General features: G+C 41.9%; 1 protein-coding gene across 6 annotated transcripts in view; it reads right to left on the bottom strand.

Annotated features, from left to right (window-relative positions):
• The window catches only part of TNK2 (tyrosine kinase non receptor 2), a 362744-nt gene that overhangs the window by 27526 nt on the left and 309977 nt on the right, over nucleotides 1-25241 (bottom strand). For 5 of the 6 annotated variants that reach the window (XM_082252264.1, XM_082252263.1, XM_082252262.1 and 2 more), the window contains 3 exons: nucleotides 17763-17854; nucleotides 12541-12585; nucleotides 1330-2768 (listed from right to left, as the gene is read on the bottom strand). In XM_082252264.1, the coding sequence (XP_082108390.1) occupies nucleotides 1330-2768; nucleotides 12541-12585; nucleotides 17763-17854 (1576 nt within the window). The remainder of the gene's footprint in view (nucleotides 1-1329; nucleotides 2769-12540; nucleotides 12586-17762; nucleotides 17855-25241) is intronic. The other variant, XM_082252260.1, reaches the window with a different exon arrangement.

The raw sequence follows: 25241 nt of genomic DNA, 5'->3' as shown, positions 1-25241 counted from the left end.
ACACAGGACGAGTTGGGCTGCAGTTAAGAAGGCTGCTCTTTACTCTACAATCACCAAATGCAGATGCTCACTTTGCAAAAGAAAAATTAAGCAGAGAGATGTGCAGGATTTCTAAAAAAAGTGTCAAACTAAGTAGCTATAGCTGAAACAGATGAGAAAGGAGGTCAATACACATTTCACTACTCTTTGAGGTTCTGCAACATCATAAAACATTCTAAACCTCACATTCTCATAGTTTTACAGTATAGCACAGATCCATCTGCATACCTGTCCTGGACATTCCTTTCTCATCTTAAATCTGCAGCTACAATTCTTGGTCTCCTCGAGAACTAATCCACAAGTAATATGTTTAGTAATAGTGCCACACTATTGGTCAGAGTCTTGTCTATCTCTTCCAATAATTTACATTAATCTAGTTCCTAAATTCACGTAAAATCTAAGCCCTGACAAAGGGAGAGTGGCAAAGCTCCCAAAACGCATTGGTCGTTTAACGTCACCCTAATATAACCCAATACAAAATGTATGGGAAGTCTCTGTCCACTAGCTTGGCACTCTTAAAAGACTTGTTACTTGTGGATTTGAAACCTTGGTTCCCCCATCTCGGGCTGCCCTGCTTTCCTAAGAGCAGCCTTACCAGTTCTCAATATACTGGGCTGAATTTCTACAATCATAAGACACAGAACAAAAATCCAGTGCCATCCTGAACTTATGACACTCACAGCCAACACCAGAATGATCTAATGCTGGCCCCATCAGTACACATGCTCCCACAAAGATAACAAACATGTCTCTCTCTCTTTTCCCTAGCTGCCACTTGCCATTTTCTGGAAAGTAAAATCCGATCACAACTGCCCCAAGGATAGCTTGATCTAATCTGTAAACTCCCCAAAAATAATTACTTTTTTAAATAATTTTTTCATTTTTAACAGTAAATGACTAAGCACCCTAATGTAGCACCAGATATCAGAATAAAATTCAGATATTTAGTTCTCTGGATAATCAGCTGGTGCAAGCCTAGCCTTATTACTACATCACCACATCTTATTTAGCTGCCTTTAATGACCCAAAACCCTTTTTTTTTTTTTTTTTTTTTTAAATAACAGAACATGGTGGCATTTTGTTATGCAATTGTAAAAATCTGTTCATTATCCCCTACAGCATTTCTATATCAAGAATTTTAAGCAAACATTCTTTTTTTTACAGGCACAACAGAATGTGCTATATCTGCACAAACGTTTTGGCTTCTGTTAACACACTATCATCATTCTCATTTGCAGAATATAGCTTTTTATGGCTTTAAACAAGACAAAGTATTAAAAGGTTACTTGCCAGTCTGATTTTTTCTGAGGGTCTAAAATTATCTGGGCCATCGTAAACAATTTTTTGCAAGCTACAGGAGGTCTTCACAGCACTTTTGGATGAAGAGTTACTGTTGTTAGATGAAAAGTTGGCTTTATAGTCCATTTGTTGCACCATGGGCCTAACAGTTGCAGTAGATATGCTTCTGCTTATTGAGGTCTCCTCTGGACTTCGTGCCTCTTTGAGAAATTTTTCATATTTGTCCAAGTATGGAGGTCGCTCAGGAAGAAGGTAGTAATGTGTATTGCTAACCTTCTTACCGTCTTTCACAATCGGCAAGATGCAAGGACCTTTTGAAGAATCTTTACCTTGGGCTTGAATAACCTTAGGAGTAGCATATTTAGGATCTGAAGCAAAACTCTGAGTGGTGGGCATTTGTTTTCCTGGAGATGTAGAAAGGCCTATACACAAGGGAGAGCAGAGGTTAGACCTCTGCTGTGGAGAGCCCACTTGAAGAGCCATAGGGCTAGGAGTCCGAGATGTGGGTTGAGACCATGGGTCCCTTGGAGGCAGTAAAGGAGCTCTACCCACCTCCTCAGCTCCAAAAGCTGGAGACAACTCTCCAGACCAGCGTTCATGCTCACGTCTAATTGGCCTGGGAGGTATAGGAATTCGTGGTGGTATTTGTGGTTTGTCTTCAGATGAAGTGACATCAAAGTTTCCAGTAGAAGAGCTTGGGCTGGGAGTGGAAGCCAGTGAAGATGACTGAGGGACATGTAGTCTCTTCATACATTCCTGCTGGAGTTCCTCAAATATTTCTGATGTTTGGGAAAGGTTTGCATGCTTTGAATCCTTTGGCGGAAGGAACAGATTGTCTTCAATTTTTATTTTAACAGGAGCCCTTTCTGTTTCCTGGACATACCCATAGTAAGCTTCACCTTTGTCTTTAGCCCTCTGAAGATGGGTCATTGTAATTTTCTCTCTATGTGCCAATAGAACATCAGGACTATTTATAGTGCATACTTCAAAATCATCTTCATCCTGTGCCACCTCATCATAAGCTGGAGGGGCTGGAAGGGGTTTGGTGTCCCAATCCACCACAGGAGTTGGATGAAGAGGCCGAGGAAGTGAGCGTGAGGGACTCTGGGGGGGAGTTTTATCAAGCAGTGAAAAGGCATCCATTGCCAGTTTAGCTAAAGAGGGAGCAGTCTGTTCCACTACTGGAGAAATAAAACCTGGGCTTAGTGGACTGATGTCCTCTCCAAAGTCTATTAGGGCCACATCTCCTGAGGAAAAGCTGCTACTCTTAATACCAAGTGTGTGGCGGTCAGATACTTTGGTGCCAGCCACCCGTGCAGATGGTTTAACCAGTTTTAGACCTTTGGATGTTGTTGTTTTTTTGAGAGACAGTCTTTTAATTCCCGATGATATAGAGTCGTCCTCTCCGTTGATAGGATTATAACTGGATTCTAAGAATATAGAATATAAACAAAGTATAAGAGTCATGCAATTGGGCTTTTTTTTAAAGTGCCCTATATTAGTGAATATCTAATAATAGTATCAAAATTAACTTTTTTTTTTCAATTGTGAAAATAGCAAACTACTTTAGTTCAGTTAATGCTCTACAGTATTGTTTAAAAGTGAATAGCCTCGCGCTTATGGTAAAGTGCAAAAAAATATATAAATCTATATATGAATAAATCTATCGAAAGTGACTGTGCATTAATTTAGCTGCTTGCTGCAGATTAAAGTGCTAGTGCCTTTAAAACATGATAAACCAAATATTGCAGCGCTGCTAATAAATAAATAAATGAGCATATAAATGAATCAATAATCAACAACAATATTCCTGTGTGTTCTTGTGCAAACTGTGCAAAAAATTGTGCAAAAAACTATTTATGTGTGCAAAATCTCGCAAAATCACACAATCGATCAATCAATCTTCACAAATTCAAAAAACGCAAATCATGTATAACAAGTCCATATAATGTCCATCAAATGCAAAACCAAACAAAGTGCTTCTGTGCTTCAGTATGTGCAGGGATGGGGATGACCCCCTCGTGGCTGTCTACTTACCACAACACACTTGGTCTCAGGCATTCAGGAAATGTTACTGCAGTGTGGTCATCACATTTCTGCTGGACTGGACTGGTATCCTTAATCATGTAGAGAGAGCCTTCCTGGTGGTCTTTTCACATCCAAAGTCCCCTCATGGGAAAGAAAAGGCCATCCATAGTGAAGTATGTTAAATCAAATTTATTTTCACCATAAAAGAAACTACTTACAAACATTTAAAAATTGTCAGCATATAGAACTCGGCTCGGTGGGCTCGGCTCTGCAGCGTGCGCCTCACCGACCGGAAATTATGTTAGGTTTCGCCATCTAATCACGGCGTCCTCTGTAGCTCACAGAGGATGCCATGATTGGACGGCGAAACGCGTCTAGCGATTGGCTGAGCGGACCTGACATAATTTCCGGTCGGTGAGGCGCACGCTGCTGAAGCAGCAACCACCGAGCCGAGTTCTATATGCTGACAATTTTTAAACATTTGTAAGTAGTTTCTTTTATGGCGAAAATAAATTTGATTTAACATACTTCACTATGGATGGCCTTTTCTTTCCCATGAGGGGACTCTGGATGTGAAAAGACCACCAGGAAGGATCTCTCCACATGATTAAGGATACCAGTCCAGTCCAGCAGAAAGGTGATGACCACACTGCAGTAACATTTCCTGAATGCCTGCGACCAAGTGTGTTGTGGTAAGTAGACAGCCACGAGGGGGGTCATGCCCATCCCTGCACATACTGAAGCACAGAAGCATTTTGTTTGGTTTTGCATTTGATGGACATTATATGGACTTGTTATACATGATTTGCGTTTTTTGAATTTGTGAAGATTGATTGATCGATTAATGTGTGATTTTGCGAGATTTTGCACACATAAATAGTTTTTTGCACAATTTTTTGCACAGTTTGCACAAGCTCTACAGTATTGACATAGTATATAAACATATACATTATACCATGAAAACTGGAGGGATTCAATGTAAACAGAACTGAAAAGTTTAACAAAAAGACTATTCCAAGAGTAATTTGCAAGTAGAAGTGACAAGTTACTTTGGCTACAGCGTATAAAATATAAATATGCACCAGACTAGAACAAAGCCATGCAAAGTAAGATAATTTATCATTTCATTACTGTGTGTATAATACATGGGTACATTTCTTGCTCTTGTGGTATTTCTATTAGGTTTGCCAGTGCAGCACATACCATTAAATTGAACCAGAGGTACATACAAGAACCCTGAAGGTTAATGCTATATACAGGTATATAATATTTTCTTCTATGATGCGACGGTGTTCATTTAGCCAGAAGTATTTTAGTTAAAGAAAACTTGTGCGGGGAGAAATATGTAGTTGCTGACCTCTGTCAAAATGGTTAGTTGTCAGGCAAACATTACTGACTTGAAAATACATGCAGCCAGTGAAGTCCAAACTCATTGTTTGCACACTTGTTTCAGGTCAGTACTCAGAAAGTAATGAAGCCCATGACAGCCAGGCAACTAGCATTTTCAGAAGTGTTAGTATATTACTGGGTGGATGTTCCAAACAAGTTCAACATTGCACCACACCCTTGTAAATAAATTCCAAGAAAAGCATATAGCATTTGTTTGGGTTTTCTAGGTGCAAATTGACACAACACTTTCTTTATATATAAAAAGTCTTTATTAACCAAAATTAAAAATTGGGACATACATACATACATATAAAGTGCAAATATTGAGCATGTAGTAAGCAATTTTCCATATATATCTCTACATGTTTCACTGTATCAAGACAGCTCATTCAGGAGATTATGGGAAATGCTCTCTTAATTGGAGAAACAAACATTAGTAATTATAGCAATTATAACAATGTAATTTATTACCATGGCTATATCATTATCATCGCTATATCATTATCAGTCAATGAGACTATATGGAATAAAATAGTAATTGCTGGAATAGAGCAGGTGACCATATGGACGCCTGGGGGCCCTGTGATCCATGCTCCGGCTTGGCTGATGTGTCCCAGGTGGGTATGCGTGGAAAGCAGGGCCTCCCTAGTTCCCGCAGCGTGGGTCCCCCGCAAGTATCCAGGCTATGCCTGATTCGGTCGGCGGACTTTCCAAGATGGCGCTGCCAGTTTCACAAGGCGCGGCCATCTTGCGCATGAGCGGCGGGTTACCCTGGCGTCCGCGCCTCCCAAAAACGTGGTCACACGCTGGAGGTGAGAGACACTATATAAAGCTCAGGGATAGCTGCTCAGTGGGCTCAGGTCTTCTGTGGAGACTATCTGGGGAGACGTGAGAAGTAACACAGCGTTTTAAATTTTGGTAATCCAAAAAACAATACAATATAGCCTGAGGTTGATATATATGGTTCCTCACTCTCTTTTTTTAGAGCGGACTGAATCTGGTGTATCTAAGTAATATTCTGAGGGGTCGCTGGTTTTAGTTGCACCACATACTCCTGACAGACTATATTTCTCTGGCTAATTTTGAATTTAAGGTAATTTTCTTGTGTTAAGTTATTACATAGGCACACATATGGAAATATGGTGTTGATCTAAAATTACAAATGTATTTATCTTCTCCATTGATAGATCCACTCTGTGCTACGTGGCCTCTTATGGCTCACCAGATGCCAGTTTCCAGTATTTACACTTAAATGAGGTGTCTCCCAGATGATCTTCCTGCTTACATCAAATTTTCTAATAGAGGCTTTGAGGGAACTTTCGTGACCTCGTCTCCTTTTTACGTTTTATTTTGGTTGCCGAGAGCATTTGTCCCCGAGAACATGTAAGCACCATTGATTGATAATGATAAAGCCATGGTAATAAATGACATTGTTATAATTGCTATAATTACTAATGTTTGTTTCTCCAATTAGGAGAGCATTTCCCATAATATCCTGAAGAAGCTGTCTTGATACAGTGAAACATGTAGAGATATAAATTGAAAATTGCTTACTACATGCTCAATATTTGCACTTTATATGTATGTATGTCCCAATTTAAAATCTTGGTTAATAAAGACTTTTTATATATAAAGAAAGTGTTGTGTCAATTTGCACCTAGAAAACCCAATCAAATGCTATATGCTTTTCTTGGAATAGCATTTTCAGAAGGAGATGTCAGCAAAAACAACATTTATTTTCTCACGTGTTTCTTTTAAAGTAATTCTTATGTATAATCGATCATTTTTTAAAAAATCTGGAAAGGGTTTCAGAATACGCAGCAGAATTGACAAAATGAGAAAAAGGTTTTAAAGACATGTCTGTACAAATAATTACAGTCAATTCAGACTGTAATGTACATACAGTATGTTTTATTTAAGTGTGTATGTATCGTTGCTGCCATGAGCTGTTGAGCTGCTATATGTACAATATAGTATGTGTTTATAACAGAGGTGCATGTTATATGCATGTGCTGGTCTGAATCTCCATGGATAGGCATCAAGAAGTATCTCATGAGCTGTATGCATATATCCATGGCCACACACTTTAGCTTAAACCTAACATTAATCATAACTGTACACTTTGTAAAGTATTCCATACTTATTAGTACACTTTGTAAAGTATTCCATTTCATTAAATGCAAAAGTATTCTTTGTGTTTAGGGCTCGGTCCCACCAGACAGCTGTGCTGGGCACTGACAGGGACAGTCCTGATGCACCAATCCCAGGGCACCACACTGTTTCCCTTTTTTTTTTTTGGTCCAGATTTTTTAAAAAAAATATAGTAAGGTTTCAAAAAGTTCTATTCATACAGTGACAGTGCAGTGTGGTAGATTGCTGAAAAAAGCAATGCATGCAGTACTTTTTTGTTGCACACACCGCTGCAATGCACCACACTATAGGAAACAATGCTTTTTGCTTTGGGCAAGGATGCTTAGGCAGTTCCAACAAACGTGATTTGAAGGAGCCTTTAGCTTTAAAAAAACAAAGCTTCATCAGTTCTGGAATCACCAGAGACTGTGACTTACCTGCACCACCCAATACCACATGTCTGTTTCTAGTTCATTACTTAAAAGGAAAACCACTGCAAATCTAAAAGCACCAAGCATGCAACACGAATGACTATTCTCTGCAGAAACATGGTCCCCTCTCTTTAACAGAGATGCATTGAATTATTTGATTGCAATTTAAAGACTATATGCAAATCTTTATCTCTTTTTATGCACCTGTGCCCAGACTATGGGCTTTCCATATGTATCAAGCTTCAGGCTTTGTTTCCTGTGGTGGGGACAGAAGGACAGCAGTTCTATAGGCTATTTTAATGTCTGTGTTGTGAGTATAAAAATTGGATTTTTGACTTACCCTAAAATCCATTTCTCTGATGTTCATTGACGGACACCCCTCCTGATTCTTCTTATCCATTGAGTTATACTGCCCCTACAGGATTAGGACACTAGGCAGGAAAATGCTTGACTATGCCTAAGGGCAGTCCCAGCGGGTATACACCCACTCTCAGCTATAGGTGCTCAGTTTTGTTATAAGCAGTGGCAGAAGAAAGCCAACTCCACAGAGGGGTGGGTGCTGTGTCTGTCAATGAACATCAGAGAAATGGATTTTTACGGTAAGACAATAATCCCATTTCCTCTTTCGTACATTGACGGACACAGCTCCTGATTCTTCTTAACCATTGGGATGTCCCAAAGCAGTGTTAAACATGAGGGGCGGGAAAGCATCAGAAAATTAATTCCCAAGGCTAACCATAGCCAATCAGTTAACAAAGAGCTCAACCATAAACAACTGGAGCTCACCTGAAAAACAATTCACCCTCAAAGAAGACCAGATCCTCTAAACAGCAGCCAGCAAAACCTTGCGGCCAAAAGAAGCATCCGCAGATGCCAACACAACTACTTTATAAAAAACTTTGTAAAAGTGTGCACCGACGACCAGACGGCCACCTTGCAAACCTGCGTTATTGATGCTTGAAGACGGAAAGCCCAGGAGACACTAAGCGCCCTAGTAGAGTGCGCCTAAACAGGGAAAGGAGGAACCTGACCCCTAATAGGCTAAAACCACCATCTGATCCATCTGAAAATGGTGGCAGAAAAAGCAGACAACCCTTTGTGAGGTCCATCCGTGAGCACAAATAGAGTCTGACTTCCTAAAACACTCCGTAGCTGCCAGGTACACCCTAATTGCCCAGGCACAGCAAAGACATGCAAGGTAATTTCCTTTGGATGGTTAGGCTTGGGACACAGAAAAGGCAACACAATATCTGCATTCAAATGACAGTCAGAGACCACCATAGGAAGGAATGACGAACAGAGGCAAAGCACCACCTTATCCTTGTGAATCACCACAAGGTTAGTGACAGGATAACGCCGTCAGTTCCAACACCCTGCATGGAGAGATGATAGCAACCAAAGAAGGCCACCTTCTGTGGCAGCATAAGCAGGGAACCTCCCGAATATTTTCAAAGAGAAGCTTTAGTAGAGCTGAAAGCACCACATTAAGATTCCAGCGCGGCAAGGGAGCCCGCACTGAAGGAACCAGATGTCGGACACCCTGAAGAAAAGGTATGCACCAGGGAGTGAATGGCCAAAGGTTGTTGGAAAAAGACCGCCAAAACCCGATACCTGACCCTTGATGGTACTCAAGGCCAATTTCTGTTCAACCTCCTTTGAAGGAAGGTTAAGATCTGATCCGATCCACCAAGAAGGAGCGAGGATGAACCACAGGAGACTCACACGACACAATGTACGTCTTCCACGTACGATGGTAGATCTTCCTAGAGGCAGATTTTCTAGCTTTTAACAGCATAGGAATCACCGAACAAACAAACCTCCATCCTTCAGCACCTGGCGTTCAACAGCCAAGCTGTTAAAGCCAGCGGCTGTAAAGCAGGATGGAAGATTGGTCTTTGGGACAGTAGATCCTCCCTGAGACGAAGTCCCCAAGGAGCATCGGCGACCAGCCATACCAGATCAACATACCAAGACCAGCAAGGCCAGTCTGGAGCCACTAGAATGACCAGAATCCTTTCTGCCTGAATCCTGCACAGGAGTGGCAGAAGGTTGAGAGGGCTGGAACGAATCACTCAGCCCACCTTAGAATGCTGGCTACTTACTGAGCCGCCAGGACATTTCTTGTGCCCCTTGGTGGTTGACATAGACCACGGCCGTGGCATTGTCCGAAAGGATTCCTACCGGACACCCCTGAAGACGATTGTCCAATGACCCAGACAAAGTCTGATCGCTCGGAGTTCCAGTACACTAATCGGCAGTCTGGGCTCTGCCAGAGTCTAGACCCCCCTGGGCACATCTGTGCTACGGACGCCTCCCCACCCGGACAGGCTGGCATCCATGGAGACAACCGTCAGGTACAGGAGGGGAAGAATTTTCCCTGTTGAAGTGCCTGAGAGTGAAGCCACCGCTACAGACCGTGGATCTTTGATTTATTTCGCCAGAATCTCTTTAGCAGAGATCTTGTGTGAAACTGTGCAAAAAGACAGCCTCGAGGGTGGACACCATCAGGCCCAGCACGTGCATGCAAGCCCAGAGGGATGACTGTCTGCTGAACAACAGACGCTGAATATCCTCCTGCAACGTCTGGAGTTTTTACAGAGGAGAAGAAGAAACACTCTGGCTGAGGCAGAGTCCAGAGTCAGACCCAGATAGTCCAGTTTTTGTGGACAGAACTAAAGAAGACTACTGAATGTTCAGGATCCAACCAAACTCCCTCAGAGTTCACATAGCAAATCTCCAGTAGTCCATCAAAGCAGTCGGAGACTCTGCTCGCAGAAGAAGATTGTCCAGGTACCCCAGTAACGCGATGCCCTGCTGACTCAAACAATGCCAGAACCGGAGGCCAACACTCCTGTGAAGACCCGAGGTGCGGAGGTGAGACCAAACGTCAGCACCACAAACTGGTAATGCTCCTCGTCCATGGAAAAACAGAGAAAGTGCTGGCACCCAGCATAAATTAGAATGTGCAGGTAGGCATCCTTGATGTCGATAGAAGCGAGAAGAAATCCCCCTGAAGTAGGGACGCCACTACCATGTGAATGGACTCCATGAGAAACTTCTGTACTCGCACAAAGCAGCTTAGCGTCTTGAGGTCCAGAATTGGATGTACCTTGCCTTTCTTCCTGGGGACTGTAAAGAGGTTTAAAAACCCCTGATAATGTTCCGAAGTTGGAACTGGAAAAATCACCCCTTGAAGTAACAAGTCTTGCACTGCCCCAAAGAGACCCCAGAAGCGATCTAGGGACAAGTGCAGGTTTGAAGGATAAAAACCTTTCCGGAAGGACAAGACCAAACTCGATCTCGTAGCCTGACTGAATAACTTTGTAACTTTTGAACCCTTGTCTTGAGACCCTGAGAGACGAAGAGTCCGCTTAGGAGATGAGGAGAATGGCCCACCTCTACGACAGAGCTCCTTGTGTTTGGTAGCCTGTGGAAGAAGATTACTCTTCCCCATGTGGAACACTTAATGATGTCATCAAAGGAAGCTCCAAACAGGTGATCCCCAACAAGAGGGGGATTAGATAAGGCCTTTTTAGAAGTCTAGTTCACAGACCAGCATTTCAGCCAGACAATACGCCGAAAGATCACTGCTGATACAGACAGCCTAGAAATCAAAGGAGCCGCATCCAAAGAGGCATCACACACAAACTATAGCCCCTGGACCAACTGGTTCACCGGCTCTGCAAAGACAGGGGGAAGCTGTTCTCCCTCCGGGTCCCAGCGTAAAAGCTTAGCCCACTCGGTCAGAGTTTGCGACACCAGGGCAATAGTAATTACCGGCCTAATTGCCAAACCAGCCATAGGGCACATATGGCGGGCCAGAGCATCCCCCCTCTTTTTAGCTGGACCTGTAAAGGTCGGGGACTCCTCAACCGGGATGAAGGTAACCCAATTTGACCTGGAAACCAGCAAGTCAACTACAGGTGGGACCGTCCACCTTTAACGCAGTAAATCCTCATAAGGATACTGCAAGCAAAGAACACATAGGAACTACTAGGTTTTGGACAATCCCATTGTTTTGTGACAAGTTGTCAAGGTAAGCGGAAAGAGGAACACCCTTAGCTGCTTTGGAGGGCCTGTGGTTGTTAAAAGGAAGAGACGCGGCATCAGCCGCAACCTCCAAGGAAAGACCCAAAGTAACCGCAATTTTAGAGGGGTTGGGTGGAAGGGAGGGCAACCCGTGGGTCCGACCATCCCAGGGAGGGGCCTATGTCCAGCCCAAAACCCTCCGGGGGTAGTGGGGGGACAGCTACTTACCATATCAATAACAGGGTGGGCACAGCTCCAAGCAGGACACCGCTCCATCGTAATGTGGGTGCTGTCGGCCAGGTGGAAATGCTGCGACTCAGGCCGAAGCCAGTTCATATGTATCTTTGCGAGATGTTTAACTCACAAGCCAGCCCCCATCCAGTGCGGCTTTGTCGCGGCTGACCTAGTGCAGAGCTGTGGTCTGCACACGCTCGCTGGCCGGACTGGGGGGACCCTAAGGATCTATATTATGCAGTTTGTCACCCAGTCCGGCACCTGATTGTAGTTCTCACAGAAACAAAATATTAAAAAGAGAGAAAAAAAGTTCCATTTAAAATGAAAAAAATGCCAGGGCCAGAGATCCCAGCTGCCTATAGCTGAGAGTGGGTGTATACCCCCTGGGACTGCCCATAGGTGTAGTCAAGCTTTTTCCTGCCTATTGTCCTCCTACTGTATGGGGCAGTATAACCCAATGGTTAAGAAGAATAAGGAGCTGTGTCCATCAATGAACGAAAGAGAAAATTAATTTATTCACAATGCTTAGATACAGAGATGAATAGGGGCTTGTTTTCAGATGCTTTTAATGGTCTTTCAGAAAATATAAATACTTTAGTGTGCTGGAAGGTTCAAGTGCACTTAAGTGCACTTTAAATAATGAAGGCCATTACAAATAACTTTGTTTTAACTCACTAGGGTTTACAAATTAACTTAGGTAACAAGGTGCCAATCAGTATAGTCATAGAAGAACTGTATATTTTCAAATGCAAAAATACCAACAATGATGGGTAATAAAAATGATGGTAAAAGTATAGTAATGGTAAGAGTCAGTCACTCATTCCACTGCACACTGTTAAGCCAAATGCCAGTAAATGGTTAATTTCACTGATCAAATACTCTGTACCTTGAGAGAGAGGGACTAGAAAAGTACAGAGCGGACAGGAACAGGGCGCGCGAAGGAGGGAGCCAATAAACTTACTCTTAACTAGAGCAGCCGGTTGCGGAGGGCGAGGTGGACGCTCCCCTGGGAGGAGAAAGGCCACGAAGCATTAACAAAAAAGCAGGTAGTTGATTTCAGAAAGAGAAAGAAAACGCATATTGAAAAAGAATATTCAGTAAATTAGAGAGATATTAGAGAAGCACATATATTAAAATAGGATAGAAGAAATTAAGTTGGCACTGTTGAGAAAAGTACACTGTATTAGCAGGTAAAGGAAAATCATAACAGCTATAAATGAAAAGCACAGAACAACAGATCAGTATGGCACAATAAGCAGTAAACTCCTGATTCAAAAATAAATGTAATCGATGAAAGAAAATAGGCTCCTTAAAATATGATTACAGAAACATATACAGTATATCTTCTAGAACTGACTAACGCAGACACATTAGGTATTTATTATACAATGGGGTTGCTTTACTAAAACTGAAGATTGCAAAATCTGGTGTAGCTGTAAATGGTAGTCAATCAGTTAATTTATAATTAATAATCATAGATGTTATTAATAACTAATTCTAACTTCAATTAAGCCTTGACAAAAAAAACTGGAAGCTGGTTGGTCGCTATGCAGAGCTGTAGCAGATTTTGCACTCTTTAGTGTTAGTAAATTAACCACATTGTACAATATAGTTAAGAAAAATCTCTGATATGGAATCATGAGGTTGTACAACGTAGTTATACACATGCACCCAAAACTAATATAAATCCCAGGCCAGGAGAACATCAAGCTCTGTAACTATCTACCCACACTTTAGAAATGTTACACCTGCTCTGTGTAAGCCCTTTTGGAGATCAGCATAGAGACTGTCTAATCCAAATTAGGAAGCATGGAATGTATGCTTGTACATTGCCTGAATAGATCACATTTCATGTCCTGTAACTACTTATGTAGGACATTTTCCCATTAATAGAAGCAATACATAACTATAAAGGCTGAATTTTTAAAGTGTACATGTACTTAGGAAAAGCATATTACACAAGCCTTAGAAAAAAAACATAGTACAGAAGCCTTATATTCTGTTAGAAAGTACATCTGCTGCCTGCAGGCATCATTGTCACTTACTCTGATCTAGTTCTGATGCACTCCACGAGTCCCAAAAATTACAATGTAACTTTGGACAGAACTAAGTGAAGAGCACACCACTATCCATGCCAGTTTCTCTGTGGATCCCACTGAATCCTAGGAACAGGCTGCACATGGGAAATCTACTTCCTGTCCATGTGGAAATTAAAACCCTTCCTCTCCTAGTGTGAAGTCCCAGTCTTGTCATTCAAATATCAAATGCCACAGCCTCCCACTGAAATTCTGGCATTTGGCAATCGAGAAGAAGAGGTCAAGGCTAAATCTCAACTCAGTGAGATGTGGAGGACAGTCTTGGCCTAGGATTTAAAAGGCTAGAAATAGACGGGATGGTTTTGAAAGCTAACCCAGAGATCGCAAGCTGTGGGCACTTTAGCATTGTTACCTTGTTTTTTAGGCCAGGTTAGCTTCACTTTAAGGTACTATTTTCTTTTTGACAATTTGGGGTTTATTTACTAAAACTGGAGAGAGAAAATCAGGCTCATTTCTGCATAAAAACCAATCAGCTTCTAACCTCAGTTAATTCAATTAAGCTTTGGCAGTAAAACCTGAAAGCTGATTGATTCTATGCAAAGTGAGTCTGATTTTGCACTCTCCAACTTTAGCAAATAAACCCCTTTATGCCAATTAAATGCTGACCTTTTTCTCCAAGCCAGAGACATATCATAAAACATTGTGCAGTGGAGTTAAACTGTTTATAGTTTGTCCTATTTTTTCCAACCTAATTCGATATTTTAGATTTACAACAGGGCAAAGTCTGGGGGCTGCCCAGGTTGCAATGATGATGCATTAACAGCTCACTTGAGTGTGTTTTTCAGCCCACATACCACTGATGTTCATCAAATAAAATATAGAAACTTGCACATTACAGGTCTCTTAGTATTAGGTGACTAGAACATGGACAGAATGTGCTCTGAAATCCATCAATGTATAGCCTTCTTTTTTAATGTTACTATGGTACTCATGACATGCAAATGCAAATTTGTAAATCATCACTTCACTGTGCATAATAAATTACAGACCATACAGAAGATTCTTACAGTGCTTTCAGCAAGGTCTGAATAACTTCCATATAGCTAGCAGATGGCAGTTCCAGCTATCAACTTGGAACGCAATGCTCTCTGCGTGGCGTAATTACAGCAACAGTTACAATAACTGCTTTCTTTCTATAACATTAGGCATATTTTTTAACCATATATTCATTATATGAAAGGTGTTCTTTCAAGAGGGCTGGAAGAACAACTGATAACTGTGAGAGGAATAAATTGGTATTCAGTGCTCTTTTGCTACAATACAATGGTTGCAGAAAAGCAAACAACTGTAAATAGGCCCTATGAAGAAGAATATCATATATATTATGCATCAGTGTACAGTTTAAAAAAAAAAAAAGAAAAAATTGATATTCACATATCACTCTACAAGTGCTAATAAGATTTTTGTACTAGCCATAAAATCACTTTCTTGGAGGCCATTGATGGACACAGATAGTAAGATACTGTCAAGTTATACTACCTCTAGTAAAACTGCCAAACATGCCTCAGTTTGTAGCAAGCAGTACCATAGTCATAAACATTATAAACACAGAGAGGTGGGTCCTGTCAATTTCAATGGTACCTGCAGACAATGTCAGACAATCTCCCTGCCAGGGAAGAACACTGGATTGACAAGGACCACAACCTGCCAGTGATATGAAGATGACTTCTGAGTCCAGAAAAGAATCCAGAGTTCAATCCCATGAAGTCAGCATACCCGAAAGGGTAGGTACAGAGGAAACACCCCAATAAGAGTAGGCAAGAAAGGAAGGCTATAACCTAAACACAAACTGGCGAGATGGGTTACAACCCTGATGATGCTGAAGATAAGCTCACCAGTTAAACAAAAGACACATTTACAGTGAGCTCTAAGTCAAAAATTGATAAAAATGTACCCTGCCTATTTTTGTAGTCAAGAGTAACAGTGCCAAGAATGCTTTCGACTCCCCACATCCAACAAAGCAGTAGGATCCATTGCACGAAGGACAGTAGTCTTGTCAAGACAGTGAAGAAAATTTGCCTAAATTAATCTAGACCAGAGAACAGTGTCAAAAAGTAGACCTAACAAAGGAGAGGGGCCTAGCCCGTGGTGGACAGGTCCCACAGAGTCCTCAGGGCATTCCCTATTCCTGACAGAGCATACCTACACAGCAGGAGACTAATTTGTTCAACCCACAGACTGCCTAGGAAGACACAGGGGCTTCCATTGATGATCTTCACCTGCGACACAGAATCTGAGATACACCTAGGTGTGAAAACCCTGCCTCCAAAATCCAGAAGAAGTTAATGAAAATAATCACTTTTCAGGAGATTGCCCTTGTAATGTAATGTGTTTACCAGAACCAGGCTACCTCTCCTGATGTAGGAAGGACTCCTCTTCCTTCTAGTAGGAGAAAACACAGCAGTACCTAGATGGAATCCCACAGTGTCTGAGCCAGGAGACCTACCCAGAGCAGAATCCCACAATATAACAGGAACCCCCTGTTCTTGGACAACAGAATGAAGCCCCAGAGATAAATTTCCAATGAACGGGGCCCCCTGGAGATGGGGAGATAAGCTGGTAGCAAACACCAGATGAGAAGGCTGAAAAGATCCTGCAGAAACGAATTGGTCCCCAGAGACAGACACCTTGGTCTATACCAGATTTACATTTGCAAAAACAGGGAAGGGGCTTAGGTAGACTAAGAAGAAATGGGAGAAAAGAACATGCCTCTAAGAGAAAGGTCCCTTAATACCTAAGGCTCCTGCAAGGGAGGAAAGAAGTCTGACTCCCTGTCTAATAAAGAGGGGCCAGGAAAAAATGTTTTGTGGACCCTTCAAGAAAGGAACTAAGCTGACATGCACTGCCTACAGGTGACAAACAGGTTCCTAAGCAAAACCCAGACAAAGTTAGATCTGGATGGATTTTACAGGCATTATGCCCTTCAGAAAGTTGTTGTTTAATAGGGCCCCCCGTAACTATTCTCTTCCCAGGGTGTTATCTGAGAATTATCAGGTGTGACAAAGCTGAGGATTTATTTGAGGATTTATATCCCTGTTAGGATGAAGAACAGCCAAAGTTGGACCCAGATGACCTGGCAGGTCAGGGAATCCCTCTAAAGAAAGGGAGGAAGAACACGGAGGGGTAAAAGATTCACTGATGACCTTACATGCCCCAGCAGAAGCAAATCAGAGAGTGGGTGGTGCCTAAAATAGCACACAGCTCCAGAGGTTGAGATGACACAGGAACAAGAACAAGGGGCTTTGGGTTGAGGAGACCTACAGGGGGTAGGGAATGGCCTGGTAATCTGTGAGATGGCATAGAGGAGTAGAGCTGATAAAGTGTGTCAGAGGCAAGGAAACAGTGTTTACATATGAAGGGGCACTCTCTGCAACTGAATGCTTTAAGGGCAAGCTACTCAAGGACACCACTCCAAGGGAAAGCAACCATCCCCTACTTGAAAAAGTGGTGGTACACCTTTATGCTGTAACATTTTCTGAGGGCTTAGCAGGTTACTTGCTTCCCATCCTGTAGACTGTCTGAGAATGAAGCTTAGCAAGCCTTGTTTGTACTCGATTCAGAAGCAAATGCAAAAGGAAAGATCAGTCCAGATAGTTGCCATGGAGAAACCAGCTCAATCAGCTGTGTAGCAAGGAATCATAATAGAAGTCAATGTGATGAAAGGATTAAAATTAAAATTGAGCACAAAAGCTTACAAATAAAAACAAAGTTAGACTTTTCCTCAGCAGAGCTGGAGAAAAATAGTCCATCCTCTTAGACATGCTGGGTAGAAGGGGTGTTATCCTGGGCTGGCCTACAGAGATTTTGTGTTTGCCAATGTCCAAATCCTCCTTGGAGTTGCAACAGACTTCCTATGTCCCTCAAAGGACAAGAAAGCATTTTACCATTGTAAGTATAATTTTAACCATCTGTGCATCATAATTTTCCCTGTACACTAAAAAGAAAAGCTATTTCTTGCATTCTAGTAAAATGTAGAAAATACATTTAATTCAGCAACTGTCATGGATGTTTCATAAAGAAAACTGCAGAGATACTATGAGCAATCTGGGATAGAAAGTAGATGCTCACAAAGATTTAGGCTACTCACTTTTTGCCCTCCCTGGAAGTTGAGTTGGTCTAGGAGTTCCTTGATCCAGACCTAGTATATCAGGAGGATCCATGGGATTTCCCAAGTACAGCCTGTAGGGGGAAACAGAGAACATATTACATGAAATGGCCTCATGAACTTCAAGGCATCATGAAAATATGTACTATCCTTATATCGCCACTAATCATAATCCACACTGACTGTTAAAAAACTGGACATGACTACTGACTTTGAATAAATGGACGCAACATCATTTATGTAAAACCAGATGTTTTGCTGCAAATGTTACTACTACTACTGTTTCTGCAGGTACTACTAGCTGCTAGTAATATTACTAATCCTGCATCTACTACTACTACTACTACTACTATTACTAATCCTGCATCTACTACTACTATTCCTGCTGGTAATAGTATTAGTGCTTCTGCTGCTAATTCTACTACTACTGCTACTATTACTAAGGGGTTCATTCACTAATGTTCACTGCATGCGGTAAGGGTATCATGTTACTCATTTCCATAAATTAACGCATGCAGTAAACTAAGTCCAATTCACAAATAAAATAATGATTATGCGGTATTTACCGGGAAGAAATGTGTCGGTAAATACCACCTAAAAAGCTCTTAAGTCCAATTCACAAACAGACCAGAGCATTAAAAAGCATGCGATAATTACCACCAGGGTTTAGCTGGCAGTATTACATGTAATATTTGTCAAAAAAAAGCCAGGGGGTCAGAAAAAGCCAGCAGCCGCGTCTTTAACAACCGATGACTCATCAGCTGTCAGCAGGCTTCCCTGCTAACAGCTGATTGTAAAAAAAGAGCTGACAGTTAAAAAGTATGGATTTTAAAGGAAACCCCATGCCAAAGTAAAAAAAAAAAAAATCCATACCAGACCCCTATCTGTGCATGCAGCCCAGCAGGTCAGGAAAGTGGGGGTTTTGGGCAGGGGGGGGGGGCTCTGCCTCCCTACCCCAAAGCACCTTGTCCCCCACATTGATGGGGACAAGGGCCTCATCCCCAAAACTATGGCCGATGGTTATGGGGGTCTGCGGGCAGGCGGCTTATTGGAATCTGGTAGCCCCCAGATCCCAATCTCAATGTGAATAAGTATGGGGTACATTGTACCCCTGCTCATTCACCAAAAAAGTAAGAAAAACCCAGAGACAGCTTTTGACAAATCCTTTATTAAAAAATAAAAATTAAAAAACATGTAAATCCATTGTCAATCACGACGCCCGCGCACCACCGGAACCTGGAAAAAAAGAGCTCCGCTCCCGAGCACAACTGTTCGCTGACTGCCTCCTTCGCCGTCTGACAGTTCTTATACTATAGGTAAGGGCAGGGCCACCTGGTGACGTTATCAGCTAGCCGTGCTCGGGAGCGGGGCTCTTTTTTTTTGGTTGTTTTTTCGGGTTTCAGCAGTGCGGTGTAATTGATGAAAGGTTTACATCGGGGGACACTGTTTTTATATATATATATATATATATATATATATATATATATATAAAGAATCTGTCAAAAACTGTCTGGGTTTTTCTTACTTTTTTGGTGAATAGGTAGGTGTACCCCATACTTATTCACATGGGGGGGGCAGGATCTTGGGGCCCCTTGTGAAAGGGGGCTTCCAGATTCCTATAAGCCCCCACAATTACTGGCCACCGATGTGGAGATGAGGCTCTTGTCCCCATTCAGGGGGCGGGGGGGGGGGGTTGCTTGCTCGTCCCCCCCTTTCTAACCTGCCAGGATGCAGATAAGGGTAAGGGTCTGGTATAAAGAATTTTTGCCATTTTTTTATTTGGCGTGGGATTCTCCCTAAAATCCATACCAGACCCTTAGGGCCTGGTATGGACTGGGGGAGGGAACGCTGTTTTTTTGCATACTTTTTCATTGTTAGCTTTTTTTTTTCAATCAGCTGATAGCCGGGAAGCCCGCTGACAGCTCATGTGTCATCGGTTGTTAGGGAGGCTGCACCTGGCTTCCTGCCCTCCTGCTTAGCAACCAGCTATTTGTCAACGTTTATTACAAATCCGGGTTTGCTCCTATGCAATCAGCTCAATGCAGTAAATTACTGCATTAAAAAATGTATTACTGCTAAATTGGTCAAATACTGCATTCAGAATTTAACGGTAAATTCTTAGTGAATTGAACTTTCACAACTGACTTGAAATTATTAAACTCTTAGTGAATCGATTCCTAAAACTCTTACTGCTGTTACTACTCTTGGTACTTTTGCTGCTACTTCTACCAATGCTGCTACTTCTTTTTTTTTCCAAACAACTTTTCTTGACAAAAATAGGAGGTAAGCGATGATAACAGGATCACAGTAACAAGATTTAGATGGTCCAGTTATATGACATGTTGGCAGTTAACAATGAGATGAGTTGTAATGGAAACCTGATCAAAGAAATAGATTAAACAAGAGTACAACATCATTGTTTCAAAAATGAGCAACATATTACAAAGAGATAAGTAACCAGGCATCAGTAGACACAGTATGACATGTAGTCTTTAATAGTTTTTCTTTGGCTATGGCTTTTTGCATAGTGAAGCTTTTGCCCGAGAATTGGGTGTTACTGTTCGGCAGAACGAAAGTTAATCTTGTTACCGGGGAATCAGCTAGATTGTGAGCGTTTGTGACCGACATAAGCTCTGTTAGTAGGTTTAAGTAATGTGGTCGTGGATGTGAGTGGGAATTGTGGGTGAAAGAGCCATAGAATTAGGGGAGGTGGTTGTAGAGTGGGAGGGGGATACAGCCTCTTGGAGAGGGTAGGAAGAAAGGGTGAGAGGAATGAGAGAAAAAAAACACTATATATTAGAAGGATGAAAATAATAGTACTAATAGTACATATGTGTGAAAGTATATATACACATACTGATTGTATATACATACATGTGGAAGCAGAGCTTACATTGTAATAATACCTCTGGTCTAGAGTTCAGTGATAAGATATAGTTGCGAGCGTTATCTTTTGCCTGATAAAGTTAGAGGTATGGACAGGAAGAACTAGAGCTTTCTAAGGGGGTAAAGTGAAATAGGATTTTTAGGTCTGGCTTGTCATAAGGAGACCCATCGTGCTAAGGTATTTGTCAGAGGACCGGAAGTGAAACCAGTAAGCTCAAGTGGAGGTGAAGTCGGAGGGGGAGTCCTGCAAAACAGAGATGAGCTCTTCCATCTCAGCAATTTTGTTTATACATTTCTACCAGTCTGACAGGGTGGGGACCATAGAAGTACCCCAAAGCTTGGGTATACACATTTAAGCTGCGTTGACTAACATCATGGCTAAAGATTTGAAGTATGGTATTGTGCGGGTGTAAAGTCTAAGGCGCTTGTAATAATTTTGTGGATCTGTTTGTGTGCCTCCTTCCACAAAAGGGTTGGATGAGTGGACATTCCCATCAAATATGTAGAAGAGTGCCAGATGGCTTGATGGCATCTCCAGCATTGATCCGAAACAGAGGCATCAAACTTATGCAGGAGAGAAGGAGTACAGTACCAACAGGACATGATTGTATATTTATTTTCTCAGGTTGAGACATTTATGGAGCCTTTGTGTACATGGTGATATATTTGCACCCAGTGATCATCAGTTAAGTCATAAAATGCTGCTTCTTCTAATATCACTGTCATTTTTAATGTGTCACAAATACAGTATTTTAAAAAGCATTTTCATGTTAAAAGACCAAGCTCACCAGCTTGCAAAACTGCCTGCAATGTGTTGATTTTAACAACTGATTAAAGCACGAGTCGTGTCCTCCAAAAACCAAGCAGATTGTACAAATTACTTAGCTATATTTGTGACAATGAATGAGACATGGATTCCAGCCACAAACACTGCAAGAGTTAAACCTGTAAATCATGTGATTCTCTATGCTCGGAGGTGCAGGACAAATGTTCCCCTTATTCCTGGGATAAATGCATATGTGTAGGTGGGAAAACTGTATTGAATCCAAAGAGAACCATGGTTACTAGGTTTCTGTGAAAACTCCTTCAGAAGTAGGGAAAGTTTACAACTACTGCCTGTAAATGGCATACCAGAGTAACAAAAAATAGCTCTGGTACCAACAACTTATTTTGTATACAAATGACAACTTCACTGACTTGGTTCTTAAAGGTTTCCTCCACTGCAATGTTGGTGCCTCAACACCCTACCTGTATCTGCACTGTGGCATGCTCTAAGAGCACCTAATGTTTTCCACTGTTCAATGCCAAGACTAGCTCAACTAACCTGGTTCTGGGTCATTTATTGGATCACATTTTGCACAGAACCTGCAGAAAGCCTAAAGTACAATTACAGTCATCTTCAGCAATAGGAGTTCAGTTTTCAGTAAGATACTAATTACCCTGCAGTCTCTAAAGGGTGCCAGTAGTGTTCCTTTTCCTATTACAACAAGAATACCGATCACACAGTTCTAATAAAGATAGATCCTAAGAAGCAGTTCGTTTGGAAAAAGCTCTAGCAATAAAAACAAAAAAATCTGCAGCAAAGCTTGCAAAATTCTAGCTATGTATACATTAAAATGTGAAAGAGAAATTTTTGCCTCAACAAAAATAGTCTAAAGACTGCAGAATATTTAAAGGGCTCATTTTAACGCTTTAAAAATCTGAGTGTATACATTGTAAAGAAATATATGTACAGAGGGTATCCCTATTAGTTCATTTCTTATAAATGTTCACCTGTCTCCTGCTTAGTAATTCTGCACAATGACTGTGCTTCACTGCTCCTCTCTTAGAACAAGTTTGTGGATCTGGTCTAACCTGTCTGAGAAACAGCAGGCTGCCTACAGGGTCAAACAAGCTCATATCCACAGTCGTTAAGCAAGGATATTATTTATGCTCCCTGATATACTGATAGTAGAGCATTTACAAATCTGTAAATGAGATACAATAAACAAAATATGAAACAAGAATGCCAAATTCAAGCCAAAAATCACTTACAGGTGAAAATCACAATTACGATTTTAAGGAGTATTCACTGAAAATACACTTTGATTAAAAAAAGCAAAAAAATGTGTGCCCATTTTTTTAATCAATAATTCAAAATGCAATGTTGTATTTAGTTTTAGGAATCATTACACAAATTTTATTAGGGCTTCAGAAATACGGGCGGGTGACAGTATACCACTATGGCCAACTAGTTGCAAGAGTCACAAAGCAATGTGATATGGCACTGAATAGACCTCACATATGGAGGATGTTTGCTTATGTGAAAATAATAATATCATATAAAATTAAAAAAATTACGCTCCAGCAACATTATGATGTTAACACATTACTCGGATCTTGTACAGATGCTTGTATGATTGTCACTCACCACAGCCCACATGCTTTGCTCTATTTCCCTGTGTATCATACAACACAATCGTACCCTCTTACCTTGCATGTTGTGTGACCTGAATCATTTTTGGAATTTTATATAATTGTCTTTTAAACTGTTAAAGAATGCGCAAATGTTTGGTGTAAGAGCCAGTAAACATGCCAAGGGTGAGCTAGAGCTAGACATAAACACAGATGTTAGTCAAAACAGTTGCAAATAACAGGAACATTAGCATTAGGCTGAAACTATACTTTGCTATTTTTTTTATAGTATAGAAAGATAATACTGATCTTGGTTTACTATACTGTCAGTTGAATTCACGGAACTCTGTGCTTAAAGCTGAACTCTGGGCTAAAATAATGTTGGGGCATCCCACATCTTCACTGCTGCTTTATTCCTGAATAGAACTGTTAGACTCAAGCACCAGATATCCCACAAAGAGGATGTCTTGGCAGGGCTGCTGTTAGAAACCACCGGGTCCCATACAGCCAGCCTGACAGGCCCCTCGACCCCCCAAATATACACATTTTACTATGCTTCAGTTATGAATGAACACAGTGAGTAATTAGTATACATCATTCATTGTGTTCATTCAGGAAAGGAAGGGGCAGGTAAATGTGACATATTTACTGGACCCTTTCCCCACTCTCCATCCCGAAGGATCCTATTGTGTACTTGTAGCTGCCAGTGGAAGGAGAGAAAGGAAGCTGGCAGCACTGTGGGGGTAGGGGGCACACAGGCAGGCCTGGGCAGCAGGGGTAAACGTATGGTGCATAGGGAGGGTGATTGTTGCACAATTATTGGAATTGATCTCCTGTATGGCTCTCTCTGCAGCTGAAAGCTGGCAGGAGGGAGATGAGAAGAAGTTAGCTTTCGGGTGCTGCAGAGAGCCATACAGGTGATCAGTTACAGTAATTGCTCCACCCCACCATGTTGATCACACTTCCTGCCAACATCTGATTCACCCAGCTGCCTGGGCCCCCCTGCAGGCCTGAGCCCCATACAGGAGGACCGATGGTGCCCCCTTATCCATGGCCCTGTGTCCTGGGATCTTACCAAGATAAGCATAGGGGCCAGAACCTTGGTGAACACGTGGGGGGTGTGGAAAACAAGCTGATTGGTAGAGCAATGAACTGTACGTGCTGGAGATCCATGGTAAAAAAAAGAAGTGATGGTTTGTTGGATAAATAGGGATATGCAAGCACACGTCCATGTCTACAGAGGCCGGAATGTCTACCTAATGCAGAGAGGTTATGACAAGCCTGGTTGATTCCATGAGGAATTTTGGCTTCAGGTGAGAATTTTTAGGGCCTTTTTGATCCAAGATGGGGCAGGTGCCCCCTTTTGGTTTGGGAACTGTAAAAAGGTTGAAATAAAACATATAAAACCTTTCTGCCACAGAAACTGGGACAATACCTTGATCCAGAAAATCTGCTAGGGCCACATGGAGGTCTGCTATTCTTTGCAATAACACAGAAAGATTAGAAGACATGATCAGGGAGCAGAACCCTAAAGCCCCGTACACACGTACCGATTGTCGGCCGCAAATATTCGGCCGCCGACCGATCGGCCGATTGTAGGCTTGTTAGTATGATGCTTCCGACAGCCGACAGCGCATTTTCGGCCGAACAGAATCTGTCCTGCAGGCATTAAAATTTTTGTACGCCGACAACAGAACGGCCGATTGTGCGTCAGTCAGTACAGATTTCGGCCGACAGACAGCAGATTTGCAAGACTGGGCATGCTCAGAAAAGGAAAAAGACAAGGAAAGTTAACCATCACATGACATCACTTCTGCAGTCGGCTGTTGTTGGCCGACAAAATTCGTGTGCAGTCTTTTGCAGTTTTTAACAGACACGACAGCCCTGGACAAAAGACGGCCGATCGTTCGGCCGACGATCGGTACGTGTGTACGGGGCTTAACCCTTAGTTACCACCTCCTGTACACAGGTGTCTGAAATGTCCAGGTTTCCCCAAAGGCGAACAGACATAATCCCACTGCATAAAGTGGGGGTTTCCCTTCATGCTGAATAAGACTTGTCTGCAGGATTAGGGAAGTTAGCTCAGGGATTGCAATTAAACTGGGGGTAATGAAATAACTCTTCTTAACCTCAGAAAGGAGAGTAAATCTTTCCAGCATGAATGAAAAAACCTAGAATATG

This window comes from Pelophylax lessonae, assembly GCF_965119305.1.
Source record: "Pelophylax lessonae genome assembly, chromosome: 3".
In the NCBI taxonomy this organism is placed as follows: Eukaryota; Metazoa; Chordata; class Amphibia; order Anura; family Ranidae; genus Pelophylax; species Pelophylax lessonae.
This window is presented reverse-complemented; position numbering and strand designations above follow the sequence as displayed.